Raw genomic sequence first — 16,515 nt, 5'->3', positions numbered from 1 at the left:
TGATCATGGCAACTCTTATAAAGGAAAACATTTAATTGGGGCTGACTTAGTTTCAGAATTTAGTCCATTATCATCCTGGTGGGAAGCATGATGGTGTGCAGTCAGACGTGATGCTGGAGAAGGAGCTGAGGGTTCTACGTCGTGATCTGCAGGCAACAGGTGTACTGTGTACCACACTGAGTGTAGCTTGAGCAAAGGAGACCTCAAAGCCCACTCCCACAGAGACATACTTCCTCCAACAAAGCCACAGTTCCTAATAGTGCCATTTTCTTTCAAGCCACCACAGAAGAACTTAGTGAGTCTTGCTTTAAATGGTGGCTGCTAATAGCATATGATGGAAGACTTTGTGGTGAAGAAAGGGCATAGGCATGAAGGATTTGAAAGGCCCAGGCTCCCACTTACCACCTGAAGAGCTTTAGGCCAGCCAAATGGTGTTGAAAACATTATAGTTCTAGAAAAATTTTAAACACCACCTACGAACACATCTGAGAAGCACCCTGTGAGTTTCTGAGCAGGCCGCCATTCTCCATGGACACAAGTCATCATGGCTGCCTTTGTCTTTTTCAGGAGGAAGAAGCCAAGAAGCTAGTGAGTGAAGCTATCGCAGCTGGCATCTTTAATGACTTGGGGTCTGGAAGCAACATCGATCTGTGTGTCATCAGCAAGAGCAAGCTGGACTTTCTTCGTCCATACTCAGTGCCCAACAAGAAGGGGACCAGGTAAGTGAAGGGTTTGGCATTTTTCTTGTGTCCTGTCACCTTTGGAATCTCCATGCTATCTGGATTGGGCTTTCTGGATTCTTTGCTACACTGAGAAAAGCCTGTGTTCCAAAGCAGCTTCTAACAACAGGTCTTGAGTCAAGGCTACCTTATGATCACAGGCTGTGGTCAGGCATGGAGATGTCTTTATCTATCATGTGTTATCAGGAGAGAGCTTCAGGCTGAGAGCTGGGACAGAGAGGTCGTGTGTGCGTGTGTGTGTCTGTCCGTCGTCTCCCTCACCACACACACACACACACACACACACACACACACACACACACACACCGTTTTCTTCAGCATCTTAAGCCTTCAGTGGTATCTTGTGAGGTGTTTGGGCTGAACTTTTGTTCAGGCTGGCCCAAGACATCCTAAGGGTTCTAATCTGGTGGCTAGGAGCCTCTGAATTGTGGCCCTGGTAGCTACCAGTGTTGTTCATGCTTTAGCCTAGAATGTGGGAGGTTCCAGGTTCCATCCTAGCCTTTTGGGTGGGGATGGACCCAACAAAGTGACAAGGAGGCTAGCTGGTGAGGTGATAAGGAAGGGGCTAAGCACAGGTGGGTACGCAATAGTCTGCCTTGGGGCAACACCAATATCTACACACTAGAATCCCACTGCCCTTTGGACTCATGGCTCTGAGGATGCTGCCTAGATAAGGGAACCCTCCCCAGAATGGACACAGGTGAAGGCAAAGGCTTGCTAGTTGCTCCATGCCCGTCACCATGAACCTGGCTGCTGCCCTGCATGCTGCTAAGGCCAACAGCCTTACCCAAAAGGTATGGGGCTCTTGTGTCCACTCCCTCTAAAGACAGAGTAAAGGTCAAAGTCAGCCTCTTGGGCCACTGGGACTTTGTTCTCAAGGCAACACTTAGGTACACCCAGCCTGATGTGTACCAAGAGACATCTTTAAACCTTAAGGGAACAAGGACAGACGTATTTGGAAAAAAGTATACCTCCTCCTAAAGTCCACCTGAGCATCAGATACCCTTTCTTTCTGCTCCTTATTGGAGCCTAAGTGCCTGTTTTAATGGACAAGTTTCCTAGGAGTATATGATCATGGCACAGCTTCCGTTGGTCGGATACCAGCTTACTGGAAATCATTCCAACGTGAGACAAAGCAGAAAAGCGGGTGTTTAGTACTGCATTTTGGCAGTCAGGATTCTGGAGAGTTAGAGATCACATTGGATCAGGGTAAGCACTTTGTGCTTAGAGACCTGCCCCAAGGAGGCAGGTCAGGTAGGTGTGTCCTGGTGGTGATCCACCATGCCCCTGTGGTGACAGTTAACCTTGTGTGTTCTGAAGTGATAGGCCTGGAGCTTGGCTTCTAGAGTTGTGGGGCAGGACGCCATTCTGTGTCACTCACATTGCTGCATGGAAGGATGTGAGTTTTAAGGAAGTGACAGCCTGAAGTCAAATGACCAAGTAACTTCTAGCATGTTCTGAGGATGATGGAGTGTGGAAGGAAAATGGGAAACCAGTGCTTTTATATTATCTCTGAAGTGTTGTCTGACACACACACCTCGCAAAAGTGTCTCCATTTTATAGCATTTGGAAGTGAAGGGTAATTGACTCCCTAACGCCAGAGGTGGAGTTCCCAGAACCAAGACTCCAGTCCAGCCTATTGCTATCTGAGTACAATGTCTCTGTCCTGGCTTAACTGCTTTGGCTTCTCTCCTTAGGTTTGGCCGGTACAGGTGTGAGAAAGGCACTACAGCTGTCCTCACCGAGAAAGTCACCCCTCTGGAGATTGAGGTGCTAGAAGAGACTGTCCAGACCATGGACACTTCGTGAATGGTGCTGGGGTGGTTGGTTATCTCTCTGGGTGACTGGGGTACACTCCACCCCATCCCATCCCACCCGAAAACACACATTCAGCTACTGCTTGCTGAGTGAGGCTCAATTAAAAAAAAGACAAAACTCAGTGAGTGGCTGTAATGTGGGGACTGTGGGTCTGGGCTCCAGTTGACCTGACTCTCCTTCCAGTCTGGATTTCAGTGTCAGTGATGTGGCCCAAAACCAGATTGGGTTCCTTTGGCTCTCCAAGTGACCGTGTATGACATGGTCTGTGGCTTGTGTACTTCATCTTCACTTGTGGGGAGCCCCAGGAGTTTGTCCTAACAGGTGATCCAGTATCCAGCAACCTGCATGTCAGGTGTACGCAGTGAGGGAGGCTTGGGCTGTGACATGACCCAGTGGGTGGCTTGCCCTGCATGCACCCCAAGTTTACTCCTAGTACCCTGCCCTGTCCCCCACATTCACATGAGGCAGACACCTTCAGTTTGAGTCCTTGGACTGTGCATGCTCAAGTCTAGAAAAGGGCAGATGGAGACTTGGCTCTCCCATGCTGTGTGAAACTCGTGACAGTCAAAGAGTACACGGGGTTTGCTCTCTTGTAGTAATTAGGACATGTCCTTGCACTGCCTCTCTGCATGGTGATTGGTGGAGACTCTGGACATCCCGGGGCCACACATGGGCAGATGTTTCTCTTGGTATGGACAGTGGGTGGAGTACTGAAATTTAAGTTCTTTGATATACACAGGCTAATTGTGCCAAAGACAGAACAGTGCATACCAAGAGTCAGGAAAACTTTCAGAAGTTAGAGCTGGGCAGGAGGAAACAGCAACTCTGATCTTCCCCAGAATGAGTATTGTGGGGTGGGCCACTGGAGGCCCACTTCCCTTGTGGAAACTGCTGAAACTCCAGTCCAGTCCAGCTTGAGAGAGTACAGTGGATTTATTGAGAGTGGCAGCTTGGCTGATGATTCTCAGAATTACTTGGAGAACTTAAAAATATTCTGGTATTCCTTAGACTGTTTGGGGCCTGGCAAGTTGTTTCTAAAGGTGCCTCAAGAAGTTGTGCTGCTGTTGAGTACTCAGTTTATAGTCTGCAGTTCAAGATGACACTGACAAGCTGTTAGAGCCACCCCTAGGCTGCTCCGCAGTCATTCCTCTTCCCATTTTGTCTAAAACATGGAGAGCTTAATCTGAGCAGAGCCCATACCTGGAGTGCCGGCTCTGCTCAGAGGGTGGTGGCCAGCCAGGACCCTGTTTTTGGGAGCTCTTTCTTGGTAGTAAGTTCACCCAGCAGCAAGTTAAGCATCACCTGACAAGACACAGCAGCACTGGCCTGTCACCAAGTGGGTACTGCTCGAGTATTACGTAGTTCTCAACTTTCCTAAAGCTGCAACCCTCTAATACAGTTCCCCATGTTGCGGCGACCCCCAACAATCAAAGTTATTTTTGTTGCTCCTTCATAACTGTAATTTTGCTACTATTATGAATCATAATGTAAATATTTTTTGCCAAAGGGGAACAAAATAATTCAGACTGTTTCCTCCAGTACTTAAGTTTCCTTGAATTCACATTTATAAGTTAGTCTTCACAGTTAGTCCTATTGAGAACAGAAAGTAAATGAACATATTTCTGCTTTTCCTGCCCATAGTACAGTTGTTTTTAATTCTTGACTCTCATGGACTGGAGTTTTCTGAAAGGGTGACAGGCTGCCACTGCTGGCTGGTTTGCATCTGTTTTGTTTTGTTTTGTTTGAGATAAGGTCTTAGGTAGTCCAGTCCAGTCTCAAACTTCCCATATAGCCGAGGGTGACCCTGGGTTCTTGATCCTCCTGCCTCTACCTCCCAAGTGCCGGGACAACAAACTTAGGCTGCCATGCATGCCTAAGTAGCACCTTTTGTTTTAGATGCTGTCAGTCACCTGGAAGATAGACACTTCATTGACCCTTTTTGCAGATGAGGAAGTGAAGGCTCAAAAAGGCCCACAGACTTGCCCAAGTCACACTAGGAAGATAGAGAACTAGAATTTGAAAAGAACAGTGTGAGGACAAAGCTCTTGGGTTTTTCTTGCTATCTTCCCATGGATGAAAATGCCATATACTTATCCTACAGTGAGCCACAGTATTCCAGGAGGCAGTGGTACATAGCAGGGTTCAGAAAAGGAGGACACTCCTACCTCCCAGACGCCATGCCTCTCAGTGCCCGATGCTGGGTGCTCCTCACTGTCACTCATCGAGTTATAAGATGCATAGGAAGTATTAGCAAAGTCTCTACTCTAAACCATTATTTCAATTGTATCCCCTTACAAGAGAGTAAATGAAGCACACAGCCTGGCTGTATGGAAAGGTACTAAGAACTAAACCAACTGGTGTTAACCATTTGCAGAGGCTCACCCACACCAGTCACCCTGTTCCCTGCAAGTCTCCTGACAGTGTGGGCCTGGACAGGTATGAAGGAACCAGGCAGAGGTTCACATTTCAGTTGGTACAGGGACTTCAGTGATTGCCAAGCCCCTTCCCCCCACTAATAGCCCAGCTCAGATTGTCTGCAACAGTTCAAAGAAAGGACTTTGGAGTTTGACCATAACCCAGCTGCCTTCAGCTCAGTGGCAGAGGCAGCCGCCTTTGGGAGCCTGCTGAGCCCTCTGGTCTTGGCTGTGGGGGCTTCCATGTGCCCTTGGGGAGAGAACTCAAGTAAGACAAGTGGTGTTTGGCTTTGAGGCATGCTGCATTCAGGTGCTGGATGTCCAGACATGCATCTGCCTAGCCACTTGGTGCACATATCCGATGTCAGGCCGGTGGTCGGGGTCAGGGTAGATACACATACTGACCAGTTCCCGAAGCTGCAAGGAAAGAGCAGTTCTGTTAGTCTTAAAGTGCTCAAGTACTTTACCCACATCCACACGTTCTGCCACATGGCACCTCAGATGGAACTGTTGTCCCCTTTCAAGGGAAGAGTGCTTTTCAGGATAAGGTATATGGTCACACAGCTCTTGGGAGTGGGGTGGGGGATGAGGTGAGGGGGGCAGCCCATGCATGCCTAGGCCTGTCTAGTTCCAAAGGTGATGCTTTGAGACCCTGAGAGTTGTTGCCCTCAAATAATCTTCAATTTTCAACTGCACACTGTTGTGCAGATTTGTGAGTGTGAGTACCCTGTGCACATGTGTGTCTGCTGTCAGTCACACAAAGCCCAAACCAGAGAAAACTCAAGGAAAGGGCTTATTGATCATAATAAATGCATTAACATGCAGCAAGGCTGCAGTCTGAACACCCCCTGGCCTCTTCATTGTGCTCATGAAAGACACGCTTTTAATTATCCAGACACTGAAGGCTTTGCCCGCCAGGGTGGGGGAGGGGCGCCTTAAGCCTCTGATCCCTCTCGTTCTGATAGCCAGAGTGCTAGTTATTTTAATGGTAATTAAAATAATGACCTTAAAAAGCCTGGGTTTTAAGTGTTCAACACTGGGCAGGCTGCAGCGTTTCCCATCTCAGTGCCTGCTGCTGAGGGTGCTGGTGGTCACCAGCAAAAGTAGAGAGAGGGGAGGTCCTGGACCAGAGAGCTTTAAGGCCTCAGGAGGCAGAGCCTGGGGAGGGCCCAGGGATGTTCCAGAGGTCCTGGGGCTGCAGCATACATCTCAAGCTCGGGGGCCAGTCTTGGACTTCCTGCCACACTGAGCACTGGCTATAGAACCATAGGCTGTGCCTCCCTCTTTTGCCTGGCCATTTGGTGATCCCACTGCTTTATAAACACTGGAGTCCATGAGCAAATGAAGGTGGTATCTGGAGTCCAAGCTCACCTACAAACAGCGATTTCTGAAGCTGCTCTGGAAGGGAACCATGACTCATCAGGTAAAAATATGAAAACCATGTCAAGGTGAAGTCTGCCCTGCAACACTTAGAAGCTGACTACATAGTTACCAGTCATAAGGGGGAACAACAACAACAAAATGACAAGGTTCCTTAAGACATGATACAGCTTTGAAAGTGGGTATATTTAGGGACACACTCTGTGCTAAGCAGGATTTGGAGCTGCTGCCTGCCGGAGGCTAATGCTAGTGAGACAGAATGGCTGCCCTAGAAGATAAAGCTAAGGGCTCTGGGGCCTTCATTTCTGCCTTGCAACTGAAGTGAGGTGATGGTGTCCATAGGCAGACTGGCACAGGAACACAGAACTGGTGAGAGCCAAGTAGCATGTCTTCCTGTAGTGAGGAAGTTCTAGTTTAAACAAGAGAAGGAACAAGCCAGTGAACTTTGTGAAGAATGCAATCCATTCTTTCCTGCTAATCTCCAGAACACAAATACTTTCACTGGGGAGAGGGCGGGGAGGGGGGGCTGGTGAGAACTCCTCAAGCCATTGGAGCAGAAAGGTCCTGTACAATTCTCCAGACTCCTGCCCTCCCCACCCCAGGGGGTAGCACTATGCACAGGTGAAGGTCAATGAACCTGAAGGCTGTCTTGGAGCCTTCTGCCTACGCTTTGCCCCAATAAACAGGGTGTTCCTTGTAAAGCCTCAACTTATCTGGAGGATGGGCTTTCCTTAGTGCAGTGGTTCTCAGCCCTCCTAATGCTGCAACCCTTTAATACAGTTCCTAATGTTACAGTGACCCCAACCATAAAATTATTTTTGCTGTTATTTCATAACTAATTTTGCTACTGTTATGAATTGTAATATAAATATCTGTGTTTTCTGATGATTGTAGGCAACCCCTGTGTAAGGGTCCTTCGACCCCTAAAGGGGTTGCAACCCAAAGGTTGAGAATGCTGCCTTAGTGGAAATATAATGAGGGAAGATTCTATACATATGAGCCATTATCATGAGGCAGTGGCCTTGGGTTCTGTAGGAGTGGACCTGGGAAGACCTTAGACTCTCAACAGACATTACAGATGGTGTTTAGCAACATTTCCATGAGCTGCGGTACTTCCAACAGCTCCTTTTTGATGGTGATGGCGATGCTGGCTTGGCTCTATGAGCATGACACGTGTAATAATCCTTACCATAAACCTGGACAGGAGATTCTAGTTTGTCCCCATGTTACAGATGAGAAAAACAAGACTCTAAGGGCAATGAAGGATGTACATAGACCTGTCTTGACTATACCCTGAGCCAGAAGGGTACCAGGAGACCTGTCAGTCACCCCTCATAGTTTATTCAGGAGGGAGATATAATTTAACCCATCTATAAAAATGATGGATCTGAGGATGACCTTCATATAGCCAGTAACTGTCTAGAGCCCCTGCACCCAGAATAAAAATGTGAAAGTCAAAACTCCCGGGTTGTAGGCCTGTTAGGTGGAGCAGGAGACCAATGAGCTAGCCCAGGGTGCCCATCTCTCATCTCCCAGGTACTCAGTACCCCTAGCCTGGCATTAGGTCCTAGTTCAGCTGTGTGCTGCTGCATCCTACAAGCCTCAGGCACTTCAGCACCACCCCGCCTGGAAGAACATCAAGGCTGGCCCCCAGCTTGCTCACCTTCTCAGAGTAATGCTCCCCTGGGAGAGGTGGGTAGTCACACTGCTCTATCTTCTGGCAGAGGGAGAAGAGATTCATCTTATCTCCATAAAAGGGGCTCTGAAGAGCTGCCATCTGCAAGGGAAGAGGGATACAGGGATCAACCATCAGCCTCAAGGTCTAAAATTTCAGAAGCCAGAGGGACCACTGGTTGGTCCCCACTGCAGTCCTGTGGCTTGAGGTTGGGATTGTAATAAGGAAGTGCTGTTGAATCCTGAGGCCACATCCCCAGGCCCTCTCTCCCAAGGACTGGCTGACAAGAATAGAGACTGTTCCCTAGTCTCTGCCTGAGCCTGACAGGTTCTCAGTGGTGGGGGGAGGGGGGGTGTTACCTTTTCTTTCAGACAGGATCTGACATGACACTTGTCAATGAGTGGTAGGCTAAGCTGGCTGGCCAGTGAGTCTAAGAGATTAGCCTATCTCCCTCTACCTCCCCAGTACACATGCACAGCACACAGCTTTTTCAGAGTGCTGGGGTTCTAACACAAGTCCTGCAAAGTAAGCACTTTCCAACTGAGCTCCTTCCTCTGCCCATCTTTGTTTGAAGGTCTCACTTTGTATCCCAGGCTGTCGAGGGACTCATGTTGTTCAGGCTGGCTTGAATTTGTGGTAATCCTCCTGCCTCAGATTCTTGGGTACTTGGGTTACAGGCAAGTGATTCCATACCTGGCTCTGACTGACTTATCTAAAGAGTGGTGGCAACAACATTCTTGGGAACATGTCTGCCTGAAAGATACCTTCAGTGAAAGGTCATGCATGAAGGGCCAATGGTTTTGGGACAGATGTAGATGTGGAGAGGGGGAGGTAGAACCATTTCCTTTACTGCTATCTGCAGGCTATTGCCATCTCTCTCAGGGAAGCTCCAGGGTGGAGAGAAGCTGGGCTCTGCAGTCGGCTGTCTGGCCCCATTAAGTTGGAAGCCCCAGCCTACAGGGTGTGGCAAGGTTCAGACCCCACCCTAGGCACCTTGAAGAGAGGCAGGCTATTGGGCACTGGGGAGTGACAGGACTGTTGGACAGTGGCCCTAGTGTGTTCTCACCCAGGCTTCCCTCTTCCTGAAGTAACCAGATTCCCCACCCCAGTGTTGAAGGCACCTGGGGAAAGCCTCAGAGAGGGTCTGTAGGAGCGTGGAGATAGCCTAGCATGGCACCTGAGGGGCCCCGTCTGCTGATAAATCCATAATGGGATCAAGTGTTTGTAGTCTGAAGATTTCCTGTGTCCTGGCCTGCTGGTGGTCGGGACAAATCTTTCCCATTCATGTCCCCCAATTAAATACACAGAGGCCCATATTAATTACAACTGCATGGCCATGGCTCAAGCCTTTTGCTAGCTACCTCTTGTATCTTAAATTAGCCCATAACTATTAATCTATGTATCACCACATGTTCAGTGGCTTTACCTGTAACATCCCATTACATGTTGCTGGCGTCCCGCCCCCCCCCCCTTCCTGTCTCTCTCTTTGAATTTCCCACCTGCCTCTAAGCTGCCTTGCCATAGGTCAAACAGCTTTATTTATCAACCAATCAGAGCAACACATTCATAGTGTACAGAAAGACATTCCCCCATCACTTCCCCTTTTCTGTCTAAACAAAAGGAAGGTTTTAACTTCAACCTATTAAAATTACATATAACAAAAGTTATCAAGCAAGAATTATAGTTACAATGTCTAGTCTATTTGTATTTTGTAAAATAAAAAAAACATTCTATCCTATATTTGTGAGTCTAAGGTTTCATATCTAATTTATCTTTTATCATAACCAAGGAAAATCATAACTATCTAGTCTTCAGCTACATCAAAGACCCCAGAAGGATATAATATTAAGTTTTCCCATGTCCCGCCCGGTCTACGGCTGCTCAGACCCAAGTAAACACACAGAGGCTTATATTAATTAAAACTACTCAGGCTTACTACTGACTAGCTCTTACACTTAAACTCAGCCCATTTCTGTTAATCTATGTCACGACGTATTCCATGCCTTTACCTGTGTGCCACTACATGCTGCTCCCTGGATGGCGAGCTGGCTTGTCTCCCCCTCCCCCAACCTTCTTCCTGTCTCTCTCTTTGAATTTCCTGCCTACCTCTAAGCTGCCTTGCCATAGGCCAAATGGCTTTATTTATCAACCAATCAGAGCAACACATATTCGCAGTGTGCATAAAGACATTCCCCCATCAAGTGTTTCCTGTCACTCACTTCTGTTGCCTCCTGCCAAAAGACAACCTAGCCCTTCTTGCTAGTGAAGGGCCATTGGGTAATCATGTCCCACCCAGTGAAGGTCCAATCTGTTTGACTCCCTAATGAGAAGCCAGGCTGCCGAGGCCTTTGCTCTGGATCACTGGCTGAGGTCCCCTTGGCCCTGGCCTTGGCATACCTGAGAAGTCCTCTGGACTTATGTGGAGTGGGCCCGAGTTCTAGCTTAGAGCAGGAGGGAACCCAGGGAGGCTGTATGACTGTCAGCTTTAGTTTCCTAGTCTACCCTCACCCTCTGCTCACCGCTCAGATCAGCCTGGTTCCAAGAACAGCTTGCCATCTTAAGAAAGGGCCTGGGGTGGGGCAGTGAGTCTGCAGATGGCTTCAAAAGTAGGGGGCACTGGTTTAGGGTTTGATGTAGGAATTTACCCTGGGCTAGGCAAAACATGCAGATAGGTACGGAGGTTTGTGGGACTGTTGACCTTGGGTCCCTTAGTGGTGGTGGGGACAAAACTGGCCCACAAGCCCCACTTCACAATAAGGTTGCATTGACCACCTATACTAGGCACAGAGTGGCAAGTATACAGAGGCCCCACCCACACCCAGAGGCTGGTTTTGCCACGAAGTCTGCAAAAATGGCTTGACACGGGTAAAATGCCTCCAAAAATGAAAACAAGAGCCTTGGTGCCAACAATTATTGGGCAACTTCAAAAGGACAATTGCTGCCATAGTAGGGAGCAGCTGAGGCTCCTAGGTGGCCCTCAGAGTGACCTAGTGCCCTCTCAGTCACAGCAGTAGTAGGATCCAGATGAGTGTCCTGGCTTGTTGTAGGTAGACAGGGTGTTGAATGTCAGTCCCTCTAATGCTGGCCTAGTGATTCCTATGTGTTTAGGCACCAAAGTCAGGACTTAGAACAGCCTGCTTGGCTGGGAACCCATCAAAGCCATGACTGGGTATGCTGTACACTAGGACAGGGCTGCATCTGCCTCTGAGGAGGGTAACAAAGGCTTGGGCAGGGGACAGGGCTGGCAGGAGCAGAGGGAGCCAGCTGTGTTCCTCCACCCTTCCACTGGGAGAGGGACTGACTGCCCTTCAACAGGCCAATCTGATGGGTTTTCACAAACCTGGCCCTTTGGAACTCCAAATAGCCTAGAAAATTGGGGTAAGGGATGAGCCATCGATCTCTTCCTTCTCTCCCTTGCCACCCCAGAAAGCATCTCTACACGGGATCAGCAGTGAGCTTTCCCTGCCACCAGGGCTTCTCCAAACTCAACTACAAGTTCTATCAGAAGCCATGTCTAAACTACTCACCATCTAGTTGCTAGCCCTGGGCCTGCCACCCTGCTAAGGATGGCAGGCTGTGAAGTAACTTGATGGCCTGCTGGTGATATGGGGATTATAACAATTACCCAGGATGGCAAGATCTACTCAGACTAGTGGCCAGCCAGCCCCTGGCAGGTTGGAGCAAAGGACTTGCTATTAGGGGCACAGATACTAGCTGTTTCCAAACCCCCAGAGTCATGGCTTTCTTCACAGCTGAGTCACAGGCCTGACTTTGCCTCCCTGGGGCTTTGGGTGTGACACACAGCCCAGGAAGGGTAAGGGTTGTGTGTGTGTCTGTGTCTCAAAAGAACCTAAGGTGTAGAAGGCGAAGGAGATGAGACTTGACCTAAGAACCCCAGACACCTATCTTGTCTGTCACCCAGCTTCTCCCAAGCACAGCCTGGAGTGAAGGGTAACCCAGAGGGGACATGTGTCCCAGTTCTCTGAGGGAAGGGCTTTCCAGACCATTCCACTGGTCAAGCCAGAATTCCAAAGCAGCTTTTCCCAGCCCATGGTATTGCTGGGTCTCTGTCCTTGGTGGGGCCTTTGAGGTCTCCCTGCAAAGGGCTGGCAGCAAGTGAGCCATTCGGCTTCATCATCACTTCATTTCCTGCCCAGGAAAGGTGCACAGGGGCTTCTAGACCTCAGCCAATGCTGGGGTTCAACAGAGGATGTCTACGGGATTGTTTCTGGCCTTGTACACTTTGATCCCCAGGTCATGGTGACATGTCACGCGTTCCATGGGGACCATGAGAATCCTCAGTGGTCTAAGTTAGGCAAGGAGTGGGAGGATGGACTTTGTCCCAGTGCTTCAAGCTGACACCATGGGAAGACACCACAGGTGGTCTCTGGGAGGTGGCAGCCATGACTGCAGGACATCTCTTGCCAATTACCCAACACTGGGCCCAGATGAGGCCCCTCCTTGTCTGCTGGGAAAATATACACTTCTTTCCCTGATGCACTGCAGGGGTGCAAAGGGATGCTAGCTTCAGCAGTCGGCTGTCACTGTTGAGGGCAGTCCATGAGTGGCCATGGCCGCCTTCTGTCCTTGTGGGTGAATATCCTCTGAGGAACTGACGGACTTATTTGGCTTCCCACTGCCTTTTGCTCCTACATGGCTACAAGGCACGCAGCACCACCCACTGCGAATGACTAAATCAACTGCCTGAGCCACCTCACCAGGTATGTGTTTAGGCACTAAGTCAGGACAGAACAGCCTGCTTGGCTGGGAACCCATCAAAGCCATGACTGGGTATGGTGTACACCAAGACAGGGCTGCATCTGCCTCTGAGGAGGGTAACAAAGGCTTGGGCAGGGGACAGGGCTGGCAGGAGCAGAGGGAGCCAGCTGTGTTCCTCCACCCTTCCACTGGCTCTGGGGGATGCACACAGTTATCCTCTCAGCCAGACTGTGTTTATGTTTAGAGACCCTCGTGACTCTAAGGGGACAGGAAGCAGCTTCTGAAAATAAACAACACAGGATGGGAAAAGAAAATAAGCCATCTGGATGGAGACAGTGTACATGAGAGTAGGTCAAAGGGGGCTCCCTCCATGAGGACCCACGCTGAGCTGTGCTGAGACCTCCTGTTGGCCAAAGCAAAAAGGGAAATGTGTCGAGCTGCTGGGCTTCGAAGGACTGGCAGCAAATACCAGCTGCTCAGCTCAGCTGGTCAGTGGGTTCACAGAGGCCTGAGTGTCTAGAGCTGGGTACCTCAATTACAGGGCCTCGTGCACTTCTCTCCACATGTGGGGCAGCTGGAGCTGATACGGAGGGGCTGATGACCCAATCCTGTGGGGACTGCTGCTGCTGAGATTTGGACCTTGGGTCCGTTTGCCCAGTCTAGGCATCTGCCAGACACTGCATCTCTCCCCTGGAAGGCCCAATGGTTGAGAGTTCTGTGGGCATGCTCACAAACATGAAGTCAAAATCACTCACGCTTCCTGATCTCATGTGTTAAAGAGTATTTGGGAGTTCCTGGACAGCTGTCCCCTCACCCTAGCACTTGACATGCCTGGGCCATGCTCTCTTAGAGGAGCCTCTGGATCCCTGCTCTGACCCCAGGCCCTAGACAGGTGCTCATTAAGTCTGTTCCTCAAACTGTGGCCTCAGAGTCTCAAAAAGACTTGGCCTGCCCCATTGTTGACTGTTCGGGCCTGAATTGCCCACAGTCCTTCCTGATGACACTGGGCTACTGAGCCCTAGGAGGTGACCCATAACAAGGGCATCTTCTCTAGCCAAGCATTTAAAATGCATCACCTTCAGCTGGGTATAGCTCAGTAGCAGCGCTTCTACCTCCCACTCCTCCCCTGGAGAAGAGGCAGTATCTGCCCTAACACATCTCAAGCGCCTGGCTCAAAATGAGACACTGAACTCTACACCATGTAAAGAGATTGGAATTTTGACCCCAGACAGACCATCTGGAAGCCAGGAGGTGGCGACCCCATTGCCGAAGAGCCCCATGTGGACCGGTGGTGGGGCAGTGTGTGTGTGCCTGCAGCTCACACAGCAGAGCCATGGGACAGTCCCCAGAAGCCAAGGTGTAGCCTGGGGCACTTCCTAGTGTCACTGCTGCAGTCAGTCCCCAGCCATCAGTTTAATAATGAGGTTCTTTAGGTTGACCAGTTCAAGCCAGACCCACACCCCATGCAAGCTCAGGGAAGCAAAACACAGGGTTCCAGTTCTAATCCCAAACCCCTCACCTGCCTGCCACCTTGCATATTAGGGCTCCAATCATGTAGCCAGGGCTCGGTGGAGACTCTTGGGAGTGCCCAGCTATGGGTCCCAGCAGGCTGGTAGGAGGTGCAGCCACCAACATGGAGACATAACATGGAGACCTCAGATGGCCCAAGCTTCACCTCTCTTGTGCTCCCCAGAGACCCATTCCCAGGACCCCACTGTGGCTATCTTAGATGATAAGGATCATACCAAGATTCAACAGCCCTGTCCCTGGCTCCAGGCTGGCTACCAGATCTGGAAACAACCATGGATGGCACCATTCCACAGCTAGGGAGGGGAAAGTTCTGCAGTGAGACCCACATTGTTGGGCCTAGAAAAACAGGGTACCTCCTTAAGGGGAGTAACACAGGGGCAGGAGCCAGGTGTGACTCCATACCCATTCCCAGTGCCTGTGTGGGACCTGTCTACCAATGAATAATACACAAATGTGGTTACCAAGGAAACCAGAAAAGAGCAGCGGAGATGCTCTGCTGGTCCATCCCCTTCTCAGAGTCCACAGTACAGCTTACTACCAGCTACCCTTCCAGCAAGGATGACTTGATCACATCACTGAGGCCATGTCTGCTGAAGGGTGAAGGACTGGTCTTCAAGGATCCTGAAACTGCAGGTGGGTATGTGCAGCACCAGTACTGCCCTAAGCTGGTAGATGAGCCCATCTTACCTGTGTCCCCATGGAAGTCCCCACAGGCCACCAATCTGCACATGAGAGACTTACCTCATACAGCAGACAGCCTAGGGACCAGATGTCTGACTTAAAGTTGTAGCCATTCTCATGGATCCTCTCTGGTGACATGTAGTATGGTGTTCCCACTGCAATACAAGGGGTGGACTTAGGAGCTGGGCCTCAGTGGGGCAAGAACAGGGGTTCAGGGAGAGAAGATGTGGCCTGTCCCCTCCTCGGTTAGCTGAGATAGCTGCCCGTGTTAAAAGAACTTCAAGTGGATCCCCAGGATCCCTCAGATTTAAGAACTGGTTAGGAGCCACATAGCCAGGGTTCAATACAACTGTTCAATGCAGAAAAGCAAGTGACATTGTCCCTTTAGGTAACAGTTTGTATGTGGACAGTCCAGAACAAGCTCTCAACAGAAAAGAATGACTGTCCTTGTTGACTAAGCCACATGAGGGGAAACTGAGGCTGAGGCAGGTCAAGAGGCTTTACATAAAGGGTCGATCCATTAAAATGATCAACTTCATGATGACAAAGTCCTTCAGTTCACCAAAGATATCATTCAGAGCTGAATGGCAAGCTAGGGTGTAATGGTTTGAAGGAGAAAAGTCTCCCATAGGTTCAGGTACTGAACCTTTGAACCCCAGTGATGGTGCTGTTTGGGGGGTAATGGAACCTTTAGGAGGTACAGTCTTGCTGAAGGAAGTTCATCAGTGGGGTGTGCTTTAACCCCACTTTCAGGTCATTATGACCTTGCAGCTTCCCGCTCTGGCTGTCTGCTGCTATGTTAGTCACTGTTCTGTTGATGTGAAGAGACACCATGACTAAAACAAACTGGGGAGGAAAGGGTTTGTTTGGCTCACACTTCCACATGATAGTCCATCAGTGAAGGAAGTCAGGGCAGGAACTCAAGCACGGCAGGAACCTGCAGGCAGGAGGTGATGTGGAGACCATGGAGGGAGCTGCTTACTGGCCTTCTTACTCAGCCTGCTTTCTTATAGCACCCAGGACCACCAACCCAAGGATGGCACCACTCACAATGGGTTGTGCCCTTCCACACCAATCACTAGTTAAAAAATGCCCCACAGGCTTGCATACAGTAAAATTTTATGGAAGCATTTTCTCAGTTGAGGCTCCTTCCTCTCTGATGACTCTACCTTGTGTCAAGTGACAAAAAACTAGCCAGGACAGCTTCTGTGCCTCCCTCAGTATGGGCTCCTCCTCTGGAACTGTGAGCTAGAATAAGCCTTTTCTTCTGGTCACAGTATTTTATCACAGCAAGAAGAAAGTAACTAATACACCGGGATGGAGAAAATCACCTCGGGTCTACCTGACACAGACTGACACCTCACCAAGATGGTTTGAGTCTGAAACATCCCCCTCCCCCAAAGACTACATGCTAACAGTCCCCAGCTGATGGCATAATTGGGAGGTGGTGGGATCTTCACAGAGTGGGGTAAAACCTCTGTTTTGTTCCAGATGGGGGTATAAACTTCTCTGGGCTGTGGCTCCTGAACTCCCCGGGCACGACAGCTCTGGTCCATGG

The 16,515-nt window shown here is 49.7% G+C and overlaps 2 protein-coding genes across 3 annotated transcripts in view; one reads left to right on the top strand and one right to left on the bottom strand.

Moving 5' to 3' along the window:
* Psmb7 (proteasome 20S subunit beta 7) overlaps positions 1-2,679 on the top strand; it is a 60,919-nt gene extending 58,240 nt beyond the window's left edge. Inside the window, exons 7-8 of the mRNA XM_059260221.1 lie at positions 568-719; positions 2,438-2,679. Coding sequence (XP_059116204.1) covers positions 568-719; positions 2,438-2,549 — 264 coding nt within the window. The 3' untranslated portion in view covers positions 2,550-2,679. The remainder of the gene's footprint in view (positions 1-567; positions 720-2,437) is intronic.
* A 793-nt stretch (positions 2,680-3,472) lies between these two features.
* Nek6 (NIMA related kinase 6) overlaps positions 3,473-16,515 on the bottom strand; it is a 77,817-nt gene continuing 64,774 nt past the window's right edge. For both annotated transcript variants that reach the window (XM_059260220.1, XM_059260219.1), the window contains exons 8-10: positions 15,018-15,112; positions 8,016-8,129; positions 3,473-5,389 (exon numbers count right to left, since the gene is read on the bottom strand). In XM_059260220.1, coding sequence (XP_059116203.1) covers positions 5,279-5,389; positions 8,016-8,129; positions 15,018-15,112 — 320 coding nt within the window. In that variant the 3' untranslated portion in view covers positions 3,473-5,278. The remainder of the gene's footprint in view (positions 5,390-8,015; positions 8,130-15,017; positions 15,113-16,515) is intronic.

This window comes from Peromyscus eremicus, chromosome 4 (assembly GCF_949786415.1).
Source record: "Peromyscus eremicus chromosome 4, PerEre_H2_v1, whole genome shotgun sequence".
NCBI classification, from domain to species: Eukaryota; Metazoa; Chordata; class Mammalia; order Rodentia; family Cricetidae; genus Peromyscus; species Peromyscus eremicus.
Note: the sequence above shows the minus strand (reverse complement) of the source record. Positions and strands in the feature narration are given on the sequence as shown.